The following is a 21,998-nucleotide window of genomic DNA, read 5'->3' as shown; positions in this document are numbered from 1 at the left end:
TGCGGGCCGTGCCTGGCACGGCCCGTTTGCGCCCGTTACGGGCCGTGCCTGGCACGACCCGTGCCGTGCCGTGCCCGGCCCGGCCCACCAATAGAGGGGCCGGGGGCCGGGCCGGGCTGGCCTTCCGTGCCTCACGGGCCGTGCCAGGCACGGCCCGCTTAGAATTTGGGCCCGGGGGGCCTGGGCCGGGCCGGCCCGGCACGGCCCGTTGCCCAACTCTAGGTGGCGGGTCGTGGCAGGTAGTGGTAAATATTAAGAGAGAAAAGGATTTTCTTTCCCTTTCTTTTCTCTTAAACCACCATTATTTTTCCCCATATTTTATTTCATTTATGTTGTTTATTTTCATCCCATTCCCTGTCTATTCTACCATTAATTGCGATAACATGGCCAGTGGTATTGTGGTCAAAAAAAATCAAAATGACCTTCTTACAAAACCAAAAAAATAGCTATTTTTGCAAAATATATTTAAGAAATTGCGCCTTCTCTATTAACAATGCTTGATGAGTTGCATTATCTCATTCTTGTCAACTGTCACTCCTTGCTCTAGGAAAATGTCATCCATTTTCCATTCATTTACATCTCGAAGATCTTAATTTTGGCTTTATAATGAGTGGGCTTTATGTTTACACTCACTCTTCTGAAAATTCACACCATCTGTCTCCCTATCCAAGTAAATTAAGCATATTCCCATATTCAGATTTCATTTATCTATCTTTATGACATCTTTATTTAAGCGGTAAACAGAGGCAGAATTATAAAGAAGAGCTGCATGACATGTCATTCTGCAACCCGTCTGCAGAACAATGGAGCATCACTGTTATGCAACTCATGTTTGGATGGAGGTATTTCATTTTGATCAATACTATATACACGAGGAAGCTGGTAGAATCAAATGAAAATATGCTCCCATATTTCTTGCAGTAAATGATCTAATATCCAATTCATAGCTGCTTCAATGTAATCTTTTTTTTCAAGAATGAAATTTTATTAGAACTGTCCATATCTAGTTCATCCTTTAAAACTTTATCATATCCCGGATCTGATGAATGACAAGCCACCAGATCCTGACTACATGTTGACCAAAGCATAGTTCCTGTTATAATTGTAAATTTAAACATGTCTCCACATAACCGAAATAACTAAAAAAATTTGGTGACTTTACTAGTTCTTCAAAGAGAAATCACCAAAATACAAAACTTGGACAATTTTTTTTTTTTTTTGACAATCTACCCATGCATCCCACAGATAATTACTGATGTTAACCGAGTGCCCCGTTATGAATCCATTGCAAGTTGAGAACATTCTTGGCTTTCATGGGCAAAATCAATACTCTTTTTTCTGAACTAGGATGGGAGAAATATCAGCTGAAACCAGGATGATATTTTCAATACCAACCCAGAATTGCATTGGTTGACACCCTCAAGAAAATATGTATTTTTTATTTCAGACTTTGAACAAGAACACTGGTTGTTTTGAAGGCTACAAAAGCAATACACACACAGACAAAGGGTTCTGATACATTCTTATAAACATAAGTACAGACTAGAGTTCAAGCATCAACTCAATGGACAATCAGGTTCTCTGGAGTCGTGTCACGACAACAACAATTAACACCATGACAGATAGCATAAATGAGGATCTTAGCAAATCGTCAAAAACACCCATATCTTTTTCTCTTTCTCCCGGGTGAAAGAGCTCATTCACCAGCATTGTGATCTTGTCGATGCATTCCATTATCTTGATCATGGTATTCTCCAAGATCCACCTTAGAATTCTGGTATTAATGTCAGGGCCTCCACTAGAGCTCTGCGGTTCAGTGCTTCCAACTGCATATCAAAACCCATGTTTAAAATTTTGCTATATATATATATATATATATATATATATATATATATATATATATATATATATATATATATATATATATATATACACACACTTACAAGTAGAAGACTAACAAGAAGGTGGCCAACATATTTGTGTTGTACTTACTAAAATTAAGTGCAATATACCTCTATCATGCAATGTAGCAACAGTGGTGAAAAATAGAGTCTTTGAAAGCTCTTTGAAAGAGAAGAATACATGACTCACCAAGCTACAAAATCAACAGTGTAATGCGGTAGGTTTGAATCTTAAATTTCGAATTTATTACGACACCAGTGCAGAATGCTCCCTTGCATACTGCACCAGATGTGCATCTGACCGAACACCTAAACCCAGAGAAGAACCAATTCCCAGGAGCATATCATGAAACATGGTAAAATGAAAACCTACGATATAATCAAGATCATAGCTTTAGAGATCAATATTAATGCACAATTTTATGTCAACTAGTTAATTGCATAATGCCATTATCTGAGCACAGGAACTGCTCTGTCTAAGTAGTACTAGACTTCAAAAGAAATATGCATCACAAGTCCTTAATATGTGCAGGAAAACTTGCAACTCCGCAATTAAAGTGAATATGATTTTCCTTCCTATGTAATTAAATAGATTTTCTAGGTGTGAAATTGCAAGTTAACTAAATATGTAGCATTTCATTAGGTTATATTAAATTTGTAAATTCACTTAATAATCCTGTAACTGTAAATATGGGAGTCCAAATATGTCATGTTATCATTAATAAATGAAGAACTGATCTTTGATCGAGTTCAATTCCCATTACGTTTAACCCTTGTCCTAGGATCTCTTTCTGCTAACCATTGCCACCTGGTTCAGCCCATGTTAAAGTACCTGGGCCTTTGCCTTCAAAGCATTCCAAGAGAACTCACAGCAAGAAAGAATAATACTGACTCATCCCAGAAATTGACAGGATATTTTCTACTTACATCCATGTATCCGATGTTGATGATTCAATTTAAAATGCATAACTATAATGCCAGTATAAGCGCACATCACATTTGAACCTCAAAGAGAACTGATTGAGGACTACATATCACAGACCATAAAACTCCAGAAACAGATTTTAGGATAGCAAAGAAGGCATCTTATATTTTATCGTGACTTTGTTGCAGTTCTGATTCCATCTACTGGGTGATTTCTACAAAGTCCAGACCTGCTATTTCAAAGAAGACATTCACTTCTCTCCATTTAATTAGGCGGTTTCTTTAATTTACTTCTTTCGAGACAAACATCAATTCTTTCACCTATCTCAACATGTAAAAACTGAATTGGCTATGATAATGCATAAGAATTTTCTCAGAGAAAACATGACATATAAGCCAAGCAGTTATTAGTCAAAGGGAGATACTGTGAAGAAAGTACTAATATTGCTTGGCAAATAGTCGTTAATACTGAGATCCCACCCCCAACCATTCCAGAATAAAAGAGAGAAGGAAACCTAGTACTGGAACGTAAGTCAAGAAAAAAGTTGAGAAATTAATTAGTGAAAGAATAAACATGATTTAGTTCTTTGGCATTATCATAATGAAGTTATGGAACTCGTGATAAATTAAACTCAATAGGTATTCTTGACAAATGCCATTTTATCTAAACATAGAAAAATTGGCAAAAAAAGAACACATGATCTTTTGCTTTTCTGTTATGGAAAGTAGAAATGAAAAAATTTCAGTATAGAATATCATTGTTATGCAGCATGAACTGGCAAGTTAACTATACTAGCTAATAAGAAAGTGCTTCCACAAACCTGCAGAGAATGATTTCTTGAGTTCTTGTACAGCCCTATTTCTCATAACTGCATCCCACACAGCTTTATCAGATGACAAAGAAACAACCATCCTCTGTAAAGAAAAAGAAACCAGAGAATGAAACTAATTCATGCATACAACTGCATAACTCAAGAAGTAAATAAAAAAATGTTATCCTAGACAAAAATCTTCACTCATGCTTCAGGGTAAGCTTGGCAAATTTAATTCACCATTTGCAGCAGTTATAATATTGAGTAGTACACAAGACACTAATAACTATGTTTTGCATAGAATTACGGTAATTTATGGTAACTTGACATAGAATGATGTAAAAGAGCAGAAACTATACAAATAAATGATTTTCTCTCTAACAGTATGAAGAACTGCATTACATTTGATATATTTATATTTTCAGATGATGTAATTTAATTGAAGAATTTGAAGGCGCAACTATAGATGATGCATTATAAAGAATAAGCTCTAACATAAAAATATAATAATATTCTGCAGGATAACTAAAGAAAAGGGAAGACAAGCATGAATGGCAATAAAAAGCATCCAAACACTACCATAAAGAGAGAAAATGAAAAGAAAAGAGTATGAACTCCTAGTGTTACCTGAACAGATGGATTTGACTGCAATAGGTCAAATGCATTGATAATTTTTTCTCCTCCTTGAGATTTAAAAGCTTTTAAGCTATTAAAATGCAGCGCATGCTCCATATGAAGATGTGGTGCTTGCTCAATCCTCACTGATTCTGGTTCAGCTGAACAATCTTTCTGCATTATGTCAGATGAAATAGGCATTTCACCAACAGCATCCTCCAGACAACAACAAATTCCATCTTTAAAAGTATGGCAATGTGTCGCTTGAACAAATAACCTACAAGAAACAAATTATTCCACAAATATAGCTATTGTAGAATAACAGAAGTCATCAGCATGCAAAAAATTTTGATAGGTAATGATTCGCGGATCAGTATGAGGTAGTTACGCTAGCATAAGAAATCTTCAAACAAATGACCAAATATGTAAGAGAAAATTATCCAGTTCTATTCTCATTTGAAATGAACCATGTATGTGATGAGCTATAGTGAGATCTGCTGTTTATTTTCCAGAAAAATAACCGAATCATTCTGTAGTTTAATTCTATCGTAGTAAGAAGTGGTAAGATACAGACAAGATGGCACTCCTCCATCTAAATGACTTCTCAGATACTGTCCTCATCCATTTGTACATTTCATGCATGTTTATTAACAGCAGTTGTCATTATCTGTTAAAACTTGCCCATTTACTGCATGTAATTACCTGAATAAATTGATAAATTACAACATATGCTTAGTTTTTGGCACACATGTTAAGTCCCTTTAGATTGGATTCTGTACCTAAGATCTAAAGATAACTAAAATGGGAGTTCAATGCCAAAGAGTAAAGAAACTTGAGGGAATTAACCATCAAGGCAGCAACCAAGGATCACAAACTCTAACTGCAAATAGACTTAAAACATGCTCCATTAGATTCATCTAAACATGAGCATTACAAGAAAGAAAAAAAAGACAGGCATAAAGATGATGTAAATGAAAGGACGTATAGTAACTAAAACAACAATCTTCGTCGACTTATCATAACGACTGAAGCATGACCATGTTGCAGTTGTGCCACTGACAGTCTGACATGTCAATTTTCTCAACTTAGCATAACAGCCCAATCATTAATCAGATAAAGAAATCAAACCAAATACTTGTGATATCCAATATATTTAAGTTTAATGGTCATCTGTAGGCAGCTTTGAGGAGTCAGCTCTGTTAAGAAATGCAGCAAGTTGCTCCTAAATTCTATTTATATGCAGAAGACATTTGTCGAAATATTCCTGTAGTTACTTGGGGCTAATCAACCTTATGTAACTACCATACCTTGTTTAGTCCTCCAAATTATCATATCAAGCCCCACCATAAACATTTGCAAAACATTTTGTAAGTAGTGATCGATGCAAAAATCATAGTCACAAGAGTTTTTATTCAGGAACAATTTGGTGTGACATAATGATTCCGAATTCAGAGAAAAAAAATCTAGCAAATTTTGCCAGAAGTTGGGAAACAGTTCGGAAAACCAAACTTAGACATAAAATAATAAAACTAACACAATTAAGTTTGCTAAAACATTTCTATATTTACTTGCTTAAAAATAAGTATAGGAGAGTATAGGAGAGACAAGAATAACAAATGATAGCAAAAACATCCCCGCCTACCAACACTTTATGGTATCACTAGTTTGTAACACATAAAAGTCTCTTAAATCACTCGTGAATAAATCATAAAATTCATGTATAATCCTATAATAATTCAGTTGTAGATTGGTTCCTTTTCGGAGATACTTCAGAGAATCGCTAAGCCAAGAAGAAAACTGAGAATAGCTTGAGAATTTTTTAAAAAATTCGGAGAATATTGTATCTATGATAGAAGTTAGAGTATGTAACCATCGGGACAGACATGCTGTGACAAATTATAACAGCGCCAATTAACAACAAAAAATGGTTCCAGCAATCATTAAACGATCGTCACAGATAACAGAATTCGAACATCAAAAACGAACTATCTGCATATCCAAATAGAGCGTGAGGAGGGGGGGGGGGGGGACAAAAAGAAGAAGAGTCTACTGATTGAGAGCAGAGACGGCCGCCTCGGCCTCCTCCCTGGATGGAGCCGGCTCGAAGACAAGGTGCCCGGCGACGGCCAGCTCCCGAGGGTGGGAGTGCCAGCTCGCCGCCGACGAGGAGGTGGCGACGGAGGGGGGAGGAGGAGAGGCGGAGGAGATGGGGAGGATGCGCGCGGGCGTGGCGGGCGTCGCGGCGCCGGCCGCGGCCGAGAGCACGCCCTTTGCGGCGCCCACCCCGACCGCGCGGCCCATGGGACGGAGCGCGCTGCCTCCGCCCATTCCGGGTCTCGTCCCTCTCCCTGCGTTACTCCACGGTGGTTCGATTTATCTTGACATGGTTTTGGATGGGGTTTGTGGATAGGAGGCTTCTTTCTGCTGATTTAATAGCGCAAAACAGTGGCGTAGCCCAAAGCCTTTGAGCTCTAAGTTGAACAAATAAGGCCCATAGTACTCAAAACTTTGAGGAACAAATACAGCCCATCATTCCTCGCTTCTCAGCCAAATCCAGAGTTGTGTTCCAGACCAAATTCAGAAACTTTGATCATGCAAACACAACACATCAATTTGATTAGTGAATCTGTTTGAAACTAGATTGTTTAGATTGTGACTTTTGGAGCTATTTTTTAAATTTCTGTTGGGAGGCTATTATGCAGGGGGGGGTGGGGGGGGGAAGTGATTCCTTTATCAGCAGATATGGTATGCAGTGCTGCATGCTATTCTCAATTGTGATAAAATTGTTATTCAGAGATATGTTAAGCCTCCAGTTTCACACATGTGAACTGATAGGCAAGCTGCTACTAAGAAGGTAATTGGTTTAACTTTTAATTACCTTCATAAAGGTTGATCGTGGAATTTATGATTAGTTTATGGCTCTCTGGCCTGTCTCGAAAGTTTACTCACTGATTCTTCTTTCTGCACCCTTTTTGTAAGTATACACTTTTGGCAAGTTTCGAATCATTCATTTTTGCTTCTAATATAAGGATATGTCATCTATCGTGTTCGTGTATCACTCAACTCAAGTTCCAAACAAACAAGAGGTCTGTAGCTGAGGAGAGAGCAGGATGGAAGTTGGGAGGTCTGAGGGTTCTGAACTCATACTGGGTCTATTGAGGTTGGGAGGAAAAGCGACCCAAATAACAATATCTTTACACCATTGATGGTCCAAGACTTTTATTTTGCTATCCTGCTATGAGTTTTCTTGTTCCTATGCTTGTGCACTTGTTGTGCTAAGCCTGAGAAGGGATTTGACGGTATCATTTTTGTAGGTTGAAGCCTCTTCATTCCGAGCTCAGAATTTGCGATGATGATCCGGCGCTTTACAAGATGTTGCTTGTTCTTAGGAAGAAAACAACCACAGTCAGGGGCTGGAAATTCCATAATGTTCATACATGTTATAGTTATGGATGCTATTCTGTATGGATTTCAAATTTGGGATATTTAAAACTCAGTCTTATTGATGTTCTTGAGGGTTAGTTATGCTGACAGTATTTAACAATCCTAGAGCCAGTCTGATGGTGGGTTTCCTTAGGATCATTTACTAGAGGATTATCTGTTATCTAGAATTCGAAGATCTAGTTAACTTGCATCTTTGGAGACAGTTCATCATTCTATCATCTGAAGTATCTACCATCATATTATCAACAAACGACTTTACTCCAAGATTGCAATCCTCTCTAGTTGTATGATAATTCAGTGAGCAAATGATCCCATAATAAATTTAATATTTACATTTACTACCAAAGTATGGCCCACACTGAGCTCTGCAAAATTTAACATCTAATAACACTCCTCCAGATCCTCGAGCATCCTCAGATACATGTGCAACCATTTGCATCTCCTATATTCTGCTCTGGTTGTTTTATGCCATATAAATCCCTGTTGAAGCATCAAAGCCTGCAACTTTCTGTGGGTGAAGCCAGCCTCACCATTTCCAACCTTTTAACAGCAAATCATCCTTGCTATCATGGCTCTGCGAGACTTTATACCATATTCCCTAGCCATATATCTTGAAAGGTATACTTTTGCATGGATGTTTACTCGCAGCTATAAGGATTGATGTTTGAATTACATGCACTGATATCCTGATACAGTGAAAGAAAACCAGGTGATGAAAAATATCCTTAAAGTTGATACGCTTAGTTGAAGTGATGAACTGGAATCTGGAAAAGAAAGACACATTTATATGTCATAGAGTGGAAGAAGCAGCATAACCGGACTACCCTCGAGAACAAAATACATGAAAGCATCATCATTTGGGACAACTGTTCCCTTTCTGTTGGAGAGAATAGTGAGAGACAGATTTTGAATGTTAACTAGATTGACAAGACCTCTTCCATGGTAACAAAACGGCCTTTCTCAATTGAAAGTTGACCTGCAACACCAATGGCAACGGAGAGAAACCCGTCATTCAAGTCAACAGCAGGGGCACCACCACCTTGAGCTTTGACTGCAGACAGGAAGTTTAGGTGTTCTAAATAGCTCGATCCATGATGCAGTCCGTCATATCTGGAGAACACAAACTATTTAAATCATTGGAGGCTATAAAAAAAAAAGGAAAAGAAGAGAAAAAAAAATAAGAATAAATGAACCACATCAAGCCATTCAGAATCAAAGTCATGTTAGGATATGAGAATGATAGGTTGTTGCAGAATGGAAGGCAATGAATCTTATAAATTTTTTACATCTTGACATGTTTAAATTTTATAAATTTAGTCTGATATAGCTGGCATGAGTGTGCTTTCACCTGGTTCAAAGATAATTTTATATTGCAAGTGGGTGTTCTATCAATATCAATAGTTAACCTCCACATCTGCAGTGCAACAACTGCTATTGTTACTGGCTTTAACAACTCTTATTGCAGAAAAGCTTGAGATCCACATCATCCTACAGGGAAGAACTTTAAAAGCAACACCCGGTGCCACTGGTTCTTTCTTACATGTTCCCAGATTCTCATCCATCTACCTGAAGATCTAGCATATGATACAAATCAATATCTGCCTGAAATCTCATGTAACACGTCTTGATATCATAACCATTCAGCTGATCCCCTAAACTTTTCTCAATGTTGATGATCAAATCCTGCCTAACCATGCTCTAATGATCTGGAGGCGTGGATGACAAAGATTAACCTGCTCGGTCCATGGTGGTAGAAGACGGAACACCAACTACTGTGGAGTGTCGCGGGTGTGCACACAAAGAGAAGAGAAAGGTCCGCTGGGGTGGCTCCGGCCGAGCCTCCTCCGATGCTTAAGTCAAGCAATGCTTTGTAACAACAACGTGAAATAGCAAGAGAATAAAAAGTATCAGAGTATAGTGATCTTCCTAGATCGTTAGGCCTTGAGTATATAACCTGGAGTACTTGGCCCAGAGTGCTCAGCATGGGAGCTCAGCATTGGAGTGCATCCTAGGAGCTCGTAATGGGAGCTCGGCCTGGAGTGCTCAGCATTAGAGCACAGCCTGAGAGCTCGGCCTGGCTCTAGTCAGATGCCGCAGGTCCCAGTCTCCAGGGACTCGCATCCTGATCACCAAGGATACGCGGATTACAAGTGCAGACTGGGAGCTCTGCTTGGAAGCTCGCATGGCTCTAGTCGAATGTCGCGAGTCCCGGTCCTAGGGACTCGCATCCTGATCAACAAGGGTGCGCGGACTGGGAAACCTCCAAAGACTCACATCCCGGTCTATAGAGACGTGCATCCCGTCTACAGAGGAGATAGTGTGCAAGAATGGCTATGGAAGAGGAGCTGGGTGCAGAGATAGCCACAAGAGCTTGTCACCATGAGAGCTTGTCGCCATGAGACCTTGAGAGCCTCTCATTGAGAACTTGTGCTTGGAAGCCTGTGGCTGCTCGTTTTCTCCCCCTTTCTCCCTCCCTATGCTCCTCCCTCTGGCTTTGTTTATAAAGAGGAGGGAGCATGGATCCGTCATGATTTGGGAACAAAAATCAATAGATTATCGTATCTTCCTTTCTTATCTGTGGACCCCGCCAAGGATTCGAAAAGATTTGAAATCCATTTTTTTTCAAAATGCTCGCTATATGTCGACCTGTGATGGGTGGATTAGATTTAGGCCACATCACTCAATATGCACTAGAGTTGTTTACTGATCCCTACTTCTTCCTTGTTTACAGTTACAACCTTTGACCGGTCCTTATCTTGCGCTGTTCTACTAAATACACCACACTCATGGCAACCTAGTATATCAAAAAGAACTATAAAGGTTTGACAGCCCATCCATCAATTTTTCTGGTTACCAGATAGTCTTCACCATTACCCATCACAAATCATGAGGCAGCCTCATGGACAGGCCAAAATATTATACCATGAAAAGAAAACATATCACCAATTATATACCAAGTACTTAGATTATAACAAATTTTGGCCTGGATCTCTTGATCAGTTGGGCTGCATAGCTCTGTCCAGTTAACAACTAATTCCAGGCCCCCATCCCCCTCTTTTGTGTTTCATTTTCTTAGTAAACATGACTGCGCATGAAGCTCCACATAAGATATCATGTTATGTTCTTGGGTTACTATCTTACAATGGTTTGACATCATAAATTTGAGAAATAAATAATCCTCTTCTCATCAATCAGCACTCTATCATCTAAAACTAACATCCACATCTTTCTAAGCAGCAGCAGCAAATCCACCTATGATTAGTGTAAGAAATATGGACCCCGTGTAAGTCCCCATAAAGCATAACTAACTGAAAATTTACTAGTCTCACCAAAATTACTCCTAATGGTTGTTGACACCCCAAAATATGCCTCTAACAATTTCAAAATACCTTCTTCTTTAATGCCTGCCAAAGTACCTCTCTAATTACTCTATCACATGCACTTCTTAGTGCCACAAACAAATCCCGCTTCCTTTCAACATCTGCTCCATTCACAATTGCTCCCGTCATATAAAATAATATTTCTTGAAATTGACAGTGACGAATTTTGTTAATTTCTGGAAATTTTCATGTGCTCGGTAAGAAAAAAACGAAAGAAAGAAAGAAAGAAAAAGGATGACAGCAGCACCACCACATCAAGGTGTCCCTCAATCTGAACCCTCTTTAGAGTATGGGCTGTAAGCATCCATCTCGAACGTGCGAATCCTTGTTAAGCAAATCATCTTGCTGTAGAGGAAGATCTTAAGCCATCGACACACACAAGTCTCAATTTTCAGTCCCTCTCACAAGATTATGAAGGTAAGAGAACAACTCTGTTACAACGATTCACTGCTTCTCCCACAATCATGGAGAAAAACAATATATCGGTTTCTTACTTTCCCTAATTCTGCAGTTGTACAAATCAAATCCACTGATATACCACTTGACTACCCATTTGACTACGACAATGCAGATAGGGGGAAAAGCTGAAGTAATAGCCCAAGAAAAGATAAAGAAAAGTTAGCTGGGTTCTGTTGTAAAGTATAATTGGACTTAGTTAGCCGCACTTACATATAGAGGCCCTTCTTTGGATAAGAATAATAGCATGAAGGTCCAAATGGGGCACCTAAGAAAACAGCTAGCATAAGCCTACATAATAACCAGCGTGAACAAACCTGCTGAGCAGCCAGTAAGTTTACTGCACTAGACTTTGCTGTATTGCCACTAGTGTGCGGCCACCTTGTCAACCAAATGAAGGGCTCCTTCTTTGATTTGAATATGCAATTAAAACGTTACCTAAAAGCAAAATAAAGTACTTACAAACTTATATTAGAAATTTATTGGCTCTAGACTGTGACCAGCTAGATTAGACTTTCCAGATGAATCAAACCATTGATTCTGTGGTATGGATTCTCCTTTATATATACTTTAAGAGGCTAATTTACATCATTATTAAGCCTTATTCTAATGGTTCGCTTGCTATCGAGCCAAATTTTAACTTCTCAACATGCAGAATTATCGAGAAAAAAATACTATTGCACTTCAAACAAATTTACAAATCAAACAGAAAATGTGAGCATAATTTATGTATATAATAATAAATGATAATACATACTTGATTCGTTCATCCTCTGCTTTTATTGTCATGACTCCAGCCCTCCCTGCTGCTCTGTTGCCAACACGCACAACACTCTCAGGAACAAAGGCCTCACCCTGTAAGCAAATTCTGAGTTGCTCCTCAGTAGAAGCAATATATAATAGTACAAATCCCACTCTTTTTTATGCGTATCGTTTTTTTTGTGTGTTTGAGAGAAATGGTAGGAAATACCAGCACACATTCCATGAGAAATGAAATGGATAGAAAAGGAGAGAAACAAGAAGAAAAAAACACTGGGAAGGAAAAATAAAAGAAAATCAAAAAGGGGAACTGGATTATCAAACATCATTACATTGAGGATTAAAAATGCAATGCCAGGACAAAGGGAACTAGTTTATCAACTAAATGCTGTGACCAAACTAAGACCACTCAACTAGTGCATAAATTGGCAGCTGATAAGAATATGTGCTAAAGGATTCTTATGAAAATTCAAGATCAATATCTTAAAGTCTTTTGAGTAAAATTACCTTTCCAATGTCACCAACAACAGAAATTTCTTGCTCATTTTTACTGCCTTCAGCAAACATGCAAAGGTCAAGCATGCCCCGAGAGCCATTATCAAATTCTACAATCACATATGCATTATCAATGATATCTGGTACCTATTTGAAGAGTTGAATTGTAAGATATAATGATGCCTGAGGATAAAGAAATATCATTTTGAACATGTTAGATTGTGAGCAGGAGAAAAAAAGGTTGCCGAACATACTGCATTATGAAGCAGGCATGTTTCTATGAAATAGTAAATATCAAAGAGTGGTCCTGAAAGAGTAGTAAACCACTAAGACCCTGCACATAGGAAGTCTCCAGTATTAAACTGATAATTTCTTTTGCTTCAGAATTACATTTAGAGATTCTTTGATGTTATTCCTGCAGTCAAAAGAATTCCACGCATGAAAAGGAAAAAAGAATTCTGTGAAATATCAAGCATATCCAATCATATGTGACAACTTTACCGCCTGCAGAGGACTAGCATATCAGTTCCTTGCCAATTCGCAGCTTTCATTATTTAAATCTACTCGGAGTGTCATGTGGATTCCTAATGCACCAATAGAAATCCTAGTCCTAGGGGTAGTGTAAGCCTTCGAAACCTAGGATTACAGCCTATGATTTGATGAATAAGAATTATTTTTAAGTTTATTCTTTAGTGATTCTTCTCATACGATGCTCACTCTATAAACCTAAAGGTACCAACTCTATGACCGCAAGAAAGGAATTTGGTTCTGATTGGAGGTGGTAATCCAGCAACTCTCAGGAATCATCAGTGTTAAACCCTAAGAAGATTTGAGTTAGCGAGTCAAAGACAAAGGGTGCAAACTCTTACAACAATGATTCCGCCAAGCCTAAGTACAGATTTGATTTCCTGGATTAGAAAACCCTAATCTTCATTTTGTACTTGCCTTCTTGGGGTTCATTTATTTAGAAATACCAAAGAACATTAGTTCTGTATAGATCTTACATTTTATTAAAAACAAAGGCTTCCACCACGATAATTTGATCGAGCACACTTGATGTCTAAATACACATGCAAATTTGATGCACTCTGAGCGGTCAAGTTGATAAAATTGCTCCTAACTGGCAGCAATTGCTAGTAGTGACCATCACATATGTCTAATCATGCTTTATGGGTTCAAAATACATACAAACTATGTAGATCTTGCTTACAATTCATGATATTTTCATTAGGAAAAACCTTAATGTATATAAACATACAGATATGTCAAAAACTTTTTTCTTTTCTTAAGAAAAATGGATGAAGCCTTCTACTCTGTCAAAATGAAATATAAGAACTGAGCCCAAAACCTCAAAAGAGGACGACCAACCCAGCACCATCTCAATTAAAGGTTGAGCATCTAGTTCGGATGGATCAGAAAGCCATGGAGGGCAACAACATAGCAGACAACAACACAACAACACAAACACGTGACTGACTCAGACACCCAAGCCATAGGAGGGCACAACAAGGGCCAAGCCAAAACTCAGATGCCGCAAAGGGCTGTAAAATAGTGGGCACCTAACAACAAGGATTCAACTAGAACATCCATGCCATGAAGGGCAACAACATGGGTTGGTCCCAAACTAGATGCCACAATAGGCTACAACACAATGGGCAACCACACAGCCAGGCCCCAACATGGAAAACAAGTTGGCTAGGCTCCACAGCAACTTGAGACATCGACACAACACTCATCAGCAACAACATGGGCCAAGCTCAAACATTCAAAATTCCAACTCAACGAAGAACTTCTCAAGCTGCACACACAATTGTGCCCCTTGTGTGCTGACTGCAACAACAACGAATTAGATTCCTAAGAACTCTCATAGGCCTTCAGGATTTCTAGAGATACATGCCATCAACTTCAAGTAGAGATCCTCCTAAGATCAACTAAAGTATTCTATAGAGATGTAATCCCTCCCCAAACAACACCATACCAAGTCTATAGGCATCATCATCTGCCCCTTCCCCTACATCACCGCTGGTGTCACTGCCACCCACTTCCTAATGATTATTTCCAGTACCAACGTCAATTGTGGCTCCTTCCGCAAGCACACCCCACTGCACTTAGTGCCGCCAGGCACCAGCATCCATACCACTAGTGAGATCAGTCTAAGGGAAGGATATTGTGACCATCAATATCATTGAGAGTATCAAATGAAGTGGATCAGGAACGAAGATTGATGATCGAGACTATGGGAAGAGGAAGGTCAGGATGGTTGCTCCTACCAGAGCCACTCCAAACGCCATGGCTTCTACCATCACCGATGCTGCTGCATGAAGCACAACCCCGCTCCGTTGCTAAAACCCAAACTAAACCCATTTGAAAATCCAAGTAAAACAGAAAGAGAGGTCAAGAAAAAGGAAATATGCGAGGAGAGGAGAGAGGTGAAAGGTCCATAGATGACTGGCCAGCCAAAAGGGAATAGCTGCGTAGGGATTTAGTTCCCTTCCTTGGGCACAAAAGAAACCACCCCTTTTCCCAGAGCTTCTCTCTCTAGAAAAGCTAGAAAGAGAGGAGCTCCCTCCATACTATTTTACAAAAATCTCAAACTTTAATTTTAAATTTTTATTTGTGCACAAAAGTTTTCTGACAAGGTGAAATTCCTTCAGAGAGTTTACCAACTATAACCTAGTAAGTATATAATGCGTAAACTGTCTCCAACTTAGCCCCTTGTAATCTTTGACTAATAAAGTTCTGAGTACTCAATTGCTCCTCCAACTTACTTTTCTTACTCCTCGTATTTGGTCTTCCAACAACAATCTTGGGTATGTAGTCTAGTGAAGCTAAGTACACTTATGAGAGCAGCCATACTCTTCATATAATCATCCTCAACCTAGCCCCGCAAGCAACCAATGTAAAGTGATAGAAAAGATCCAAACTAATTAGAGGTAGACTACATGCAACCTTATAAAGAAATCAGTTCAATTTAGGCACTTTTTATTCTTTAAGAAACATACTTCAATTTCCACTCCTTGTCTGCAACGTTTTATTTGAGGAACCTGTGCGAGGCACCAATATGACCATACAAGAAGCTTATTCCAGATGTATGATCACTACTACTACCGATAACATTTTACACACAAGATGTACATCAGGGGGAAAGTTACGAAAATCATTAATGAAAATATTCATTGATATCTAGTATAAACTATGAATAATGATGTTTCTCTTCACTAAAGAGGATGTAAATAATGATGTTTCTCTTGACTAAAGAACATGGAATCAATCAACAACACATACTTAATTGAAATAATTTGACCTAAGGATTTGATGTAATAATGCCCAATGCAATCGATGCCTACAATTAGCTAGATCACTACCAATTCCTCGATTGATCCAGAAATCAAGAACATATCTCAGACAACCTATTAGATCCCCAAGCTCTGTATTCAGGATAGATAATAACAAGACAGACGAATTTCTGATCTCCAACAATGTTCCTATTTCATTAGTGAAGGTGAGAGGAACTAAAAGGATTGAAATAAAGATTGAGAAAAGAGATACAGAAATCAACCCTCCCTCTTTATCTTACCTTTTTTATGAGAAAAAAGGAGTAACTGCATACATGTCATTGACCTAGTATGCTTGTATGCAGCATTATTTAATCTATACAATACATCAAATGCTTCTTTACAAAACTCTTAATCAATGTCAAATGTTCTCTAAGTGAAATATATATATATATATTCTGTATATACATAAATCAAATACTTGTCAAACTAAGCGAATTATTGGAACAATAGTCAACCACAGGAAAATATTTAAAAACAAAGCTGACCTTTCCATCATAGATTTCATCCTTATGGTTAACATCCATAGACCCAGAAGCCATCACACGAACTGGATTTGCAGCTGCAATCAGCCTCATTAAATCAAAAAAGTGGCAGCACTTCTCAACCAGAGTCCCCCCAGAATTAACATTAAACCGATTCCAGTTGTTGACCTATATGAATATAGCTGTTAGAGTATTTAGATTTTTAAGAAAACAAGATGTACTGAAGACACCATTTCTTTTCTCAGAATTAGCCAAGCACAGATTAACACATACAAACAACCTTATCGTACCTTAACCAGAAAAGGAAAACGATGTTCACGGATTGCCACCATCCTAACTTGCCCAAGTGTTCCACTTTTAACTATCTCAATTAATTTAGCCACAGGAGGCATATACCTGTACTCCAGCCCAACATGCACCAGTATCTCAGGTCTCTGTTTAGCTGCATCTACGACCTATGATGATCAACACGAGGACATTATCAGTAGTAGCCCAAAAAAATTTCTTGTTCATAGAACACGAGGACAAATATAAGCAAACAAAATATGGAGTATATACATGTAAATGCCATAGTATTTAACAATAATGATGATCAACACTGAGAATACACATCACAAAACAACATTATCAAAAGATAAGTGCTGATTTTCCATGAGTGATTTTATTTGTGGTCTTTTAACTTGAGGAAGCTACTATGTATTTTTGTTCTAGTCTACTCACTTTAGGGCCAACCTCCATAATGCTTGAAGTACAACTGATGGAGCACACCCAGTGTTTAGCTTTAAGTGGAAGTAGGATTACCAGTAAGAAAGCCATCAATGACACTTTTCTATGTTATCCTGTCAAAATCAGATGTAAAATCTTGGATCAAAAAGTTTTAACTGTTTTTCATGAGAGCTTGGATCCACGGGTATATATGTTTATATATATGATTCATGAAATTGATTTCTCATGGTTTAAGTTTACGGATGTCAGTTCATGTCATTAAATTATCTTGTGGACAATTTATGGATAAAGTTATAATGGAAAGCTAAAATGTCGAGCATAAAGGAGCTCTTTAAAGAACTTCTTTTTCCAGTGGACTAGATAAAAAGAGAACATGGGGTGTCTTTTATGATCAATTTTCCATATCTAAGTTCTGACCAGTAAGGGTACATCCTTCTAGGAGTCTCAAGCTGACAATGACACACCCTCCTCTCTATTAAGTATTGCCAAGCCACAAGGCCAGATTATCACCATCATTTGTCCAATCCCTTTTTCTCCTTATGTGCATTAGTAATAAATAGAGGTAAGAACAAGAGAAACACAGGTGTGAAGACAGTAATGCTTTGAGGATTGTGAATTGACTACAGCAGAGTTTGCAGTCTAAGAAGGCTATAAGTGGTTGTTCATCACATCACATTCGTCCTCCTTCAAAACTAATTATGGTATACACGTTGAATCTAGCATAGTCCTTTTATGGATATATGAATAATTTCCATGTTTCAGGGTTTTGACCTAATCATGCAGAGACATATCACATGTAGCATCTCCATCCTGATGCATAGTGTATATAAACTGAGAAAACATGTGACATATGGATATAGGATTGCATATGATTACATATGATATAAAAAAGAGCCATCATTTTCTATTCTTTTACTGTGCACCAAACTCACTGTGTTCTTCATTTTCGTGATATCTCTTCAGTAAAAGAAATTTTATCATAAGCTGGATCTTAGTTACCTGAAGTATGAGCATATGCAGGGCAAGTTAAGGTGCCAGTGTAAGGAGAAGAAGATCTCTCCGAAAAAAGGAAAAAAGGAAGCTCTAAGGAAGCAGGTGCCAAAGTGAATTCCCTGAGAAATCCCAAAATGGATGCGGTATTATGGATTAAACTTCCCTGCTGCTAAGAGCTGGATGCATCCTTTTAAAGCATTCCCCCCATGATAAAACTACAAAACTAGAATATTTACACTTCTGGTATGAACATTTCTACAGCCTCAACTAATGTCCAGATTTATCACAGATTATAGTATTTATATTACATGGTACAAGAGTTGAAAACTCTCTCAACATAAAGTTGCACAGACTGTAAGACACCATATAAATTTTCCTGCAGAGCATGATATTTGAGTAGGTGGGGATTTTTACTTCAAAAAAGTCTTCCGGAGTCAGTATTATTTTTCTGATGAAGATTGCTTTTTGAATAGATCAATATCAATTTTCTTAATAGTATTCCAAATATTTTTAAACTTCTAAAATTCATGAAAAAACATGAGACAGGGGGCCTTATATCTTTTCAAAGAAAAAAGCACAGAATTAGTTTTCAGGAACTTTATGAAAATTATTATTTTATGATTATGCTTCTGTTGATTCCAACAAATTGATATAAACATAAAGCTCAGTGGCTTCAAGACTCTTAGTTAATGCTGAACAACATGATGCATCCTTCAATCTACTAATTTACTTCATATCTTTGCGCAACAGACCCAACAATCAGGCAACATGTCTAAACAATGACCTAAGGAGTAACATAGAAAGAGATCCCTGAATTAAATATATTATAAGCTAAAATATACACCAGTGGAAAATTTAAGGCAATATGAACAACAAACAACATAGAAAGGGCTGCCAACATTATGTGTATAATGTAAGCAATTCATAGACATAAAATTTATAGCTGACCTTTCTGCAGTCCTGAATGGTAGTACAAAGAGGCTTTTCCACAAGTACGTGATGAGGTCTGGGATGGCTAATTATATCCATGAGAATCTCAAAGTGAGTCATGTTTGGAGATGACACAACCACCACATCACAGAGTCCACTGTCTAGCAGCTCACGGTGTCCTGAGAATGTCTATATTGGTTTCTAAAATTATTAAAAATTGCAAATCAAAAATAACAATCTTGTAAGAAAAATTCCAGCATCACAGATTTCCCTTGGCATGTGATGACCCTAAAATCTATTCTATTATTAAAAGCAAACTCTCAAGTGGTGCATGAGGCTTTTTTCAGGAGTGTGCACGTCTCCATACATATGCATCGCACAAGGGGAACACTGTTATTTTATAATAGAAGCCCATGCTTAGTCACAAATACAATTTACTCGACTTCATATATATATACTTACTACTTAGATTCAAAAAACAATCTAACAAAATTGCATGGTGACAGCACTAACCATCAAGTTCAAGAGATCAAACTAATACAAAGTCTCATAATTGAAAATGGGACTAGAGGTGCTAAAACATAGATAAATATAGGAGTATTAGTGCTGCATGATTTTCCATCCATCCCAACAACCTGAAAAGCCCCTTATGAATGAAATAATTACAGTATATGGTAGTTTAATAATGAGAAGAAAACTCTGACAACTCATGGGCCAAACACATCAACATGGTCTGACAACAAGTTGCTGCAAGGTAACTAAAAGTTAGAATTGGTTAGCAGATTTGTAGGCCATAACTGAAAAACTCTTCAACCATGATGAGGCTCTTAAAAAACCCATTAAGCATATGTTCATGCGCCATGAAGCAAGAATATCTTCTTACTCTTGTGGATAACCTCCAAAGTCACCATCTCCAGTTCTCTGTATCAGTTCAAAATTTTGGGGTAGGCAGGCACGAGCATGATTATGTATAGCAAAGTGCCATATGCAGCATGCTCTTAAAATTAGCCTGTTTTGTCATGCTGCATGAAGTTTGGCATGCACTGATGGAACCAAGTTTTCCTTTAAAAAAACAAGGTACCATCTTCTTGACATGCTAATTCACGAAATCCAAGGCAATTAACTACAAGCTTGGGGCCAATAACTTTTTAAGGATGCAGAAATATCTTAGGAGAGACCAAACAAGATCATGAACACCAAGAAATCGAGCCGCAATATGCCCATGTCCATGAGACCCCCTCCTGCCCTCTTTGCCCACCTCAAGGTCAGAATGCAGCCTCTGCAGGGGATGCAACTTTGCAGATAGGATGGATTTAGAGGGTTGAAGGAGATCTAATATCAATCAATTTGCTAATGGACCAAGTCCTACTGCCCAAGTTCAACTCTTAAGCTGCAAAGATCACACCATGAAGCTTAAAATGGAATTCCTATAGTTCACATGTGACATCAACATAATTGGAGTATATACATATATAAATATATGCAACAAGGACTCCTTGTGATACAATATTCTAGTAATAGCCCATTTGAAAAAACGTGAAAGGATTTGCTTATCACTAGTAATAACTAACCAACTTTTAGGGACTCAAATTTGATCAAATACTCTTTTACGAGTACGAGTTAGACACAGCTTAGGAAACATTTAACAATAATGCTCATACAAAAGTTTGTGATTCATCCAATTCAAATAACACTTGCAAATACATGGCAAAGCTTTTATCTTTGATCGAGTCTGTGAGATGAAATTCCCATATTAATTCAAAAAATTCAAAAATGAAATTCCCATTATAAAAAGCTAATAGCAACTAGTCCTTGAATCCCATTATAAGTACACTCCAACTACCGAACATACCCTCACCATAAGGTCTCAAACTGGAAAACAATCAAATGGTGTATAAAAGTAAACTGGGGAGAGAATTTATCCGATCAAAGTGCTCCGCCTGGAATAAATCGCATGCACCGGGCAAGCAATTCCAGGATAACTTGTACAAGTATTCCCAATTCTCCAACTCAGTGGAATAATATGGATAGAGCGGACACAAGGTTGATATGCATGTAAGAGAGCAAGAAGTTGGCATACCGTGAGGGGGGGCAAATGGAGGGAACGGGCGAGGTCGAGGGCGAGGTCGAGGGAGGGAGGGTGTGGGTCGGCGACGCACGTGAGGGCGGCGCCGTCGCCGCGGATGTGGGAGAGGTTCACCATGTGCTCCCTCCCCATCATCCCCGCCCCTACAATTCCGTACCGAATCTCTTCCTTCCCCATCATCATGCCTCTCTCTCTCTCTCTCTCTCTCTCTCCAGAAGAAGATGGGGTTCAAATAGATGCCTAATCTGATGACACGATGTAATTAAGGCGAGTTGAATGGGCTGGGACTGGCCTCTGACGTTGAGCTTGGCTTGGGGCTCAAAAGGTGGCGTAGGCTCTCTCATCAGAGATCATGAGTCTACATTAGTGATGGCAGATGCCAACAAATTTCCGATGCCTCGGTAGTATGTGCTGAGCTCAGAGCCACCTGAAAGAGCATCTCCTTTACCTGACAAATGCTAGATGCAGACCGGCTCATCCTCGAGGGCGACTCGGCCACAGTGATCGATTGGGTCTGGGGTAGAAGTCGTGTGGGCGAGGATAGTCCGCTACTTCTCGATATTTGCATATTACTGCAGGAGTGTGGCGCCCATTAGGCCACACGCATCTATAGAGAAGCGAATGGTGCAACTGATTGGATTGCCTCCTATGCAGCCC

At 38.5% G+C, this 21,998-nt stretch overlaps 2 protein-coding genes across 8 annotated transcripts; both read right to left on the bottom strand.

The window, feature by feature from the left end:
• Positions 1-1,410: 1,410 nt before the first annotated feature.
• Positions 1,411-6,668, bottom strand: LOC120108697 (uncharacterized). Of its 2 annotated transcripts, none has more exons than XM_039122374.3 (4): positions 6,303-6,662; positions 4,265-4,529; positions 3,647-3,740; positions 1,411-1,826 (listed from the first exon to the last, which is right to left on the bottom strand). In XM_039122374.3, exons 1-4 carry the CDS (start codon positions 6,578-6,580, stop codon positions 1,573-1,575), a joined length of 891 nt encoding a protein of 296 aa, XP_038978302.1. In that variant the 5' UTR covers positions 6,581-6,662; the 3' UTR covers positions 1,411-1,572. The 2 variants fall into 2 exon arrangements, with proteins under 2 accessions (XP_038978302.1, XP_088561777.1); XM_088705651.2 differs by lacking the exon at positions 1,411-1,826 and adding an exon at positions 2,016-2,270 and having other exon boundaries at positions 6,303-6,668.
• A 1,267-nt stretch (positions 6,669-7,935) lies between these two features.
• Positions 7,936-21,601, bottom strand: LOC120108696 (Oxidoreductase family protein). 6 transcript variants are annotated; one of them, XR_015969382.2, is made up of 8 exons: positions 21,336-21,585; positions 19,274-19,444; positions 16,897-17,061; positions 16,610-16,774; positions 12,799-12,933; positions 12,290-12,387; positions 8,478-8,806; positions 7,936-8,382 (listed from the first exon to the last, which is right to left on the bottom strand). XR_015969382.2 is itself a non-coding variant. In XM_088705650.2 (8 exons), the coding sequence occupies exons 1-8, from the start codon at positions 21,522-21,524 to the stop codon at positions 8,335-8,337; spliced, it is 1,068 nt and encodes a 355-aa protein (XP_088561776.1). In that variant the 5' UTR covers positions 21,525-21,601; the 3' UTR covers positions 7,936-8,334. The 6 variants fall into 6 exon arrangements, 5 of the variants coding, with proteins under 5 accessions (XP_088561776.1, XP_088561774.1, XP_088561775.1 ...); XM_088705650.2 differs by having other exon boundaries at positions 8,629-8,806; positions 12,290-12,343; positions 12,799-12,896; positions 21,336-21,601; XM_088705648.2 differs by having other exon boundaries at positions 8,629-8,806; positions 21,336-21,588.
• Between the last annotated feature and the right edge of the window lie 397 nt (positions 21,602-21,998).

This window comes from Phoenix dactylifera, chromosome 10 (assembly GCF_051530095.1).
Source record: "Phoenix dactylifera cultivar Ajwa chromosome 10, Ajwa_hap1_PhDact_Kaust_v1.1, whole genome shotgun sequence".
Taxonomy (NCBI): Eukaryota; Viridiplantae; Streptophyta; class Magnoliopsida; order Arecales; family Arecaceae; genus Phoenix; species Phoenix dactylifera.
This window is presented reverse-complemented; position numbering and strand designations above follow the sequence as displayed.

Bases quoted from the DNA above. Each gene is read 5' to 3' on its own strand.
- LOC120108697 (XM_039122374.3), bottom strand. From the start codon at position 6,580: ATGGGCGGAGGCAGCGCGCTCCGTCCCATGGGCCGCGCGGTCGGGGTG. The intron at 4,530-6,302 runs GTAGACTCTTCT...TGTTTCTTGTAG, and splicing joins GCCGTCTCTGCTCTCAATCA to GTTATTTGTTCAAGCGACAC. The intron at 3,741-4,264 runs GTAACACTAGGA...TTTTCTTTACAG, and splicing joins AGTCAAATCCATCTGTTCAG to AGGATGGTTGTTTCTTTGTC.
- LOC120108696 (XM_088705648.2), bottom strand. From the start codon at position 21,524: ATGATGATGGGGAAGGAAGAGATTCGGTACGGAATTGTAGGGGCGGGG. The intron at 17,062-19,273 runs GTCAGCTATAAA...TGATCATCATAG, and splicing joins CCATTCAGGACTGCAGAAAG to GTCGTAGATGCAGCTAAACA. The intron at 8,383-8,628 runs GTCTTGTCAATC...TCACTGTATCAG, and splicing joins GTTTTGTTACCATGGAAGAG to GATATCAGTGCATGTAATTC.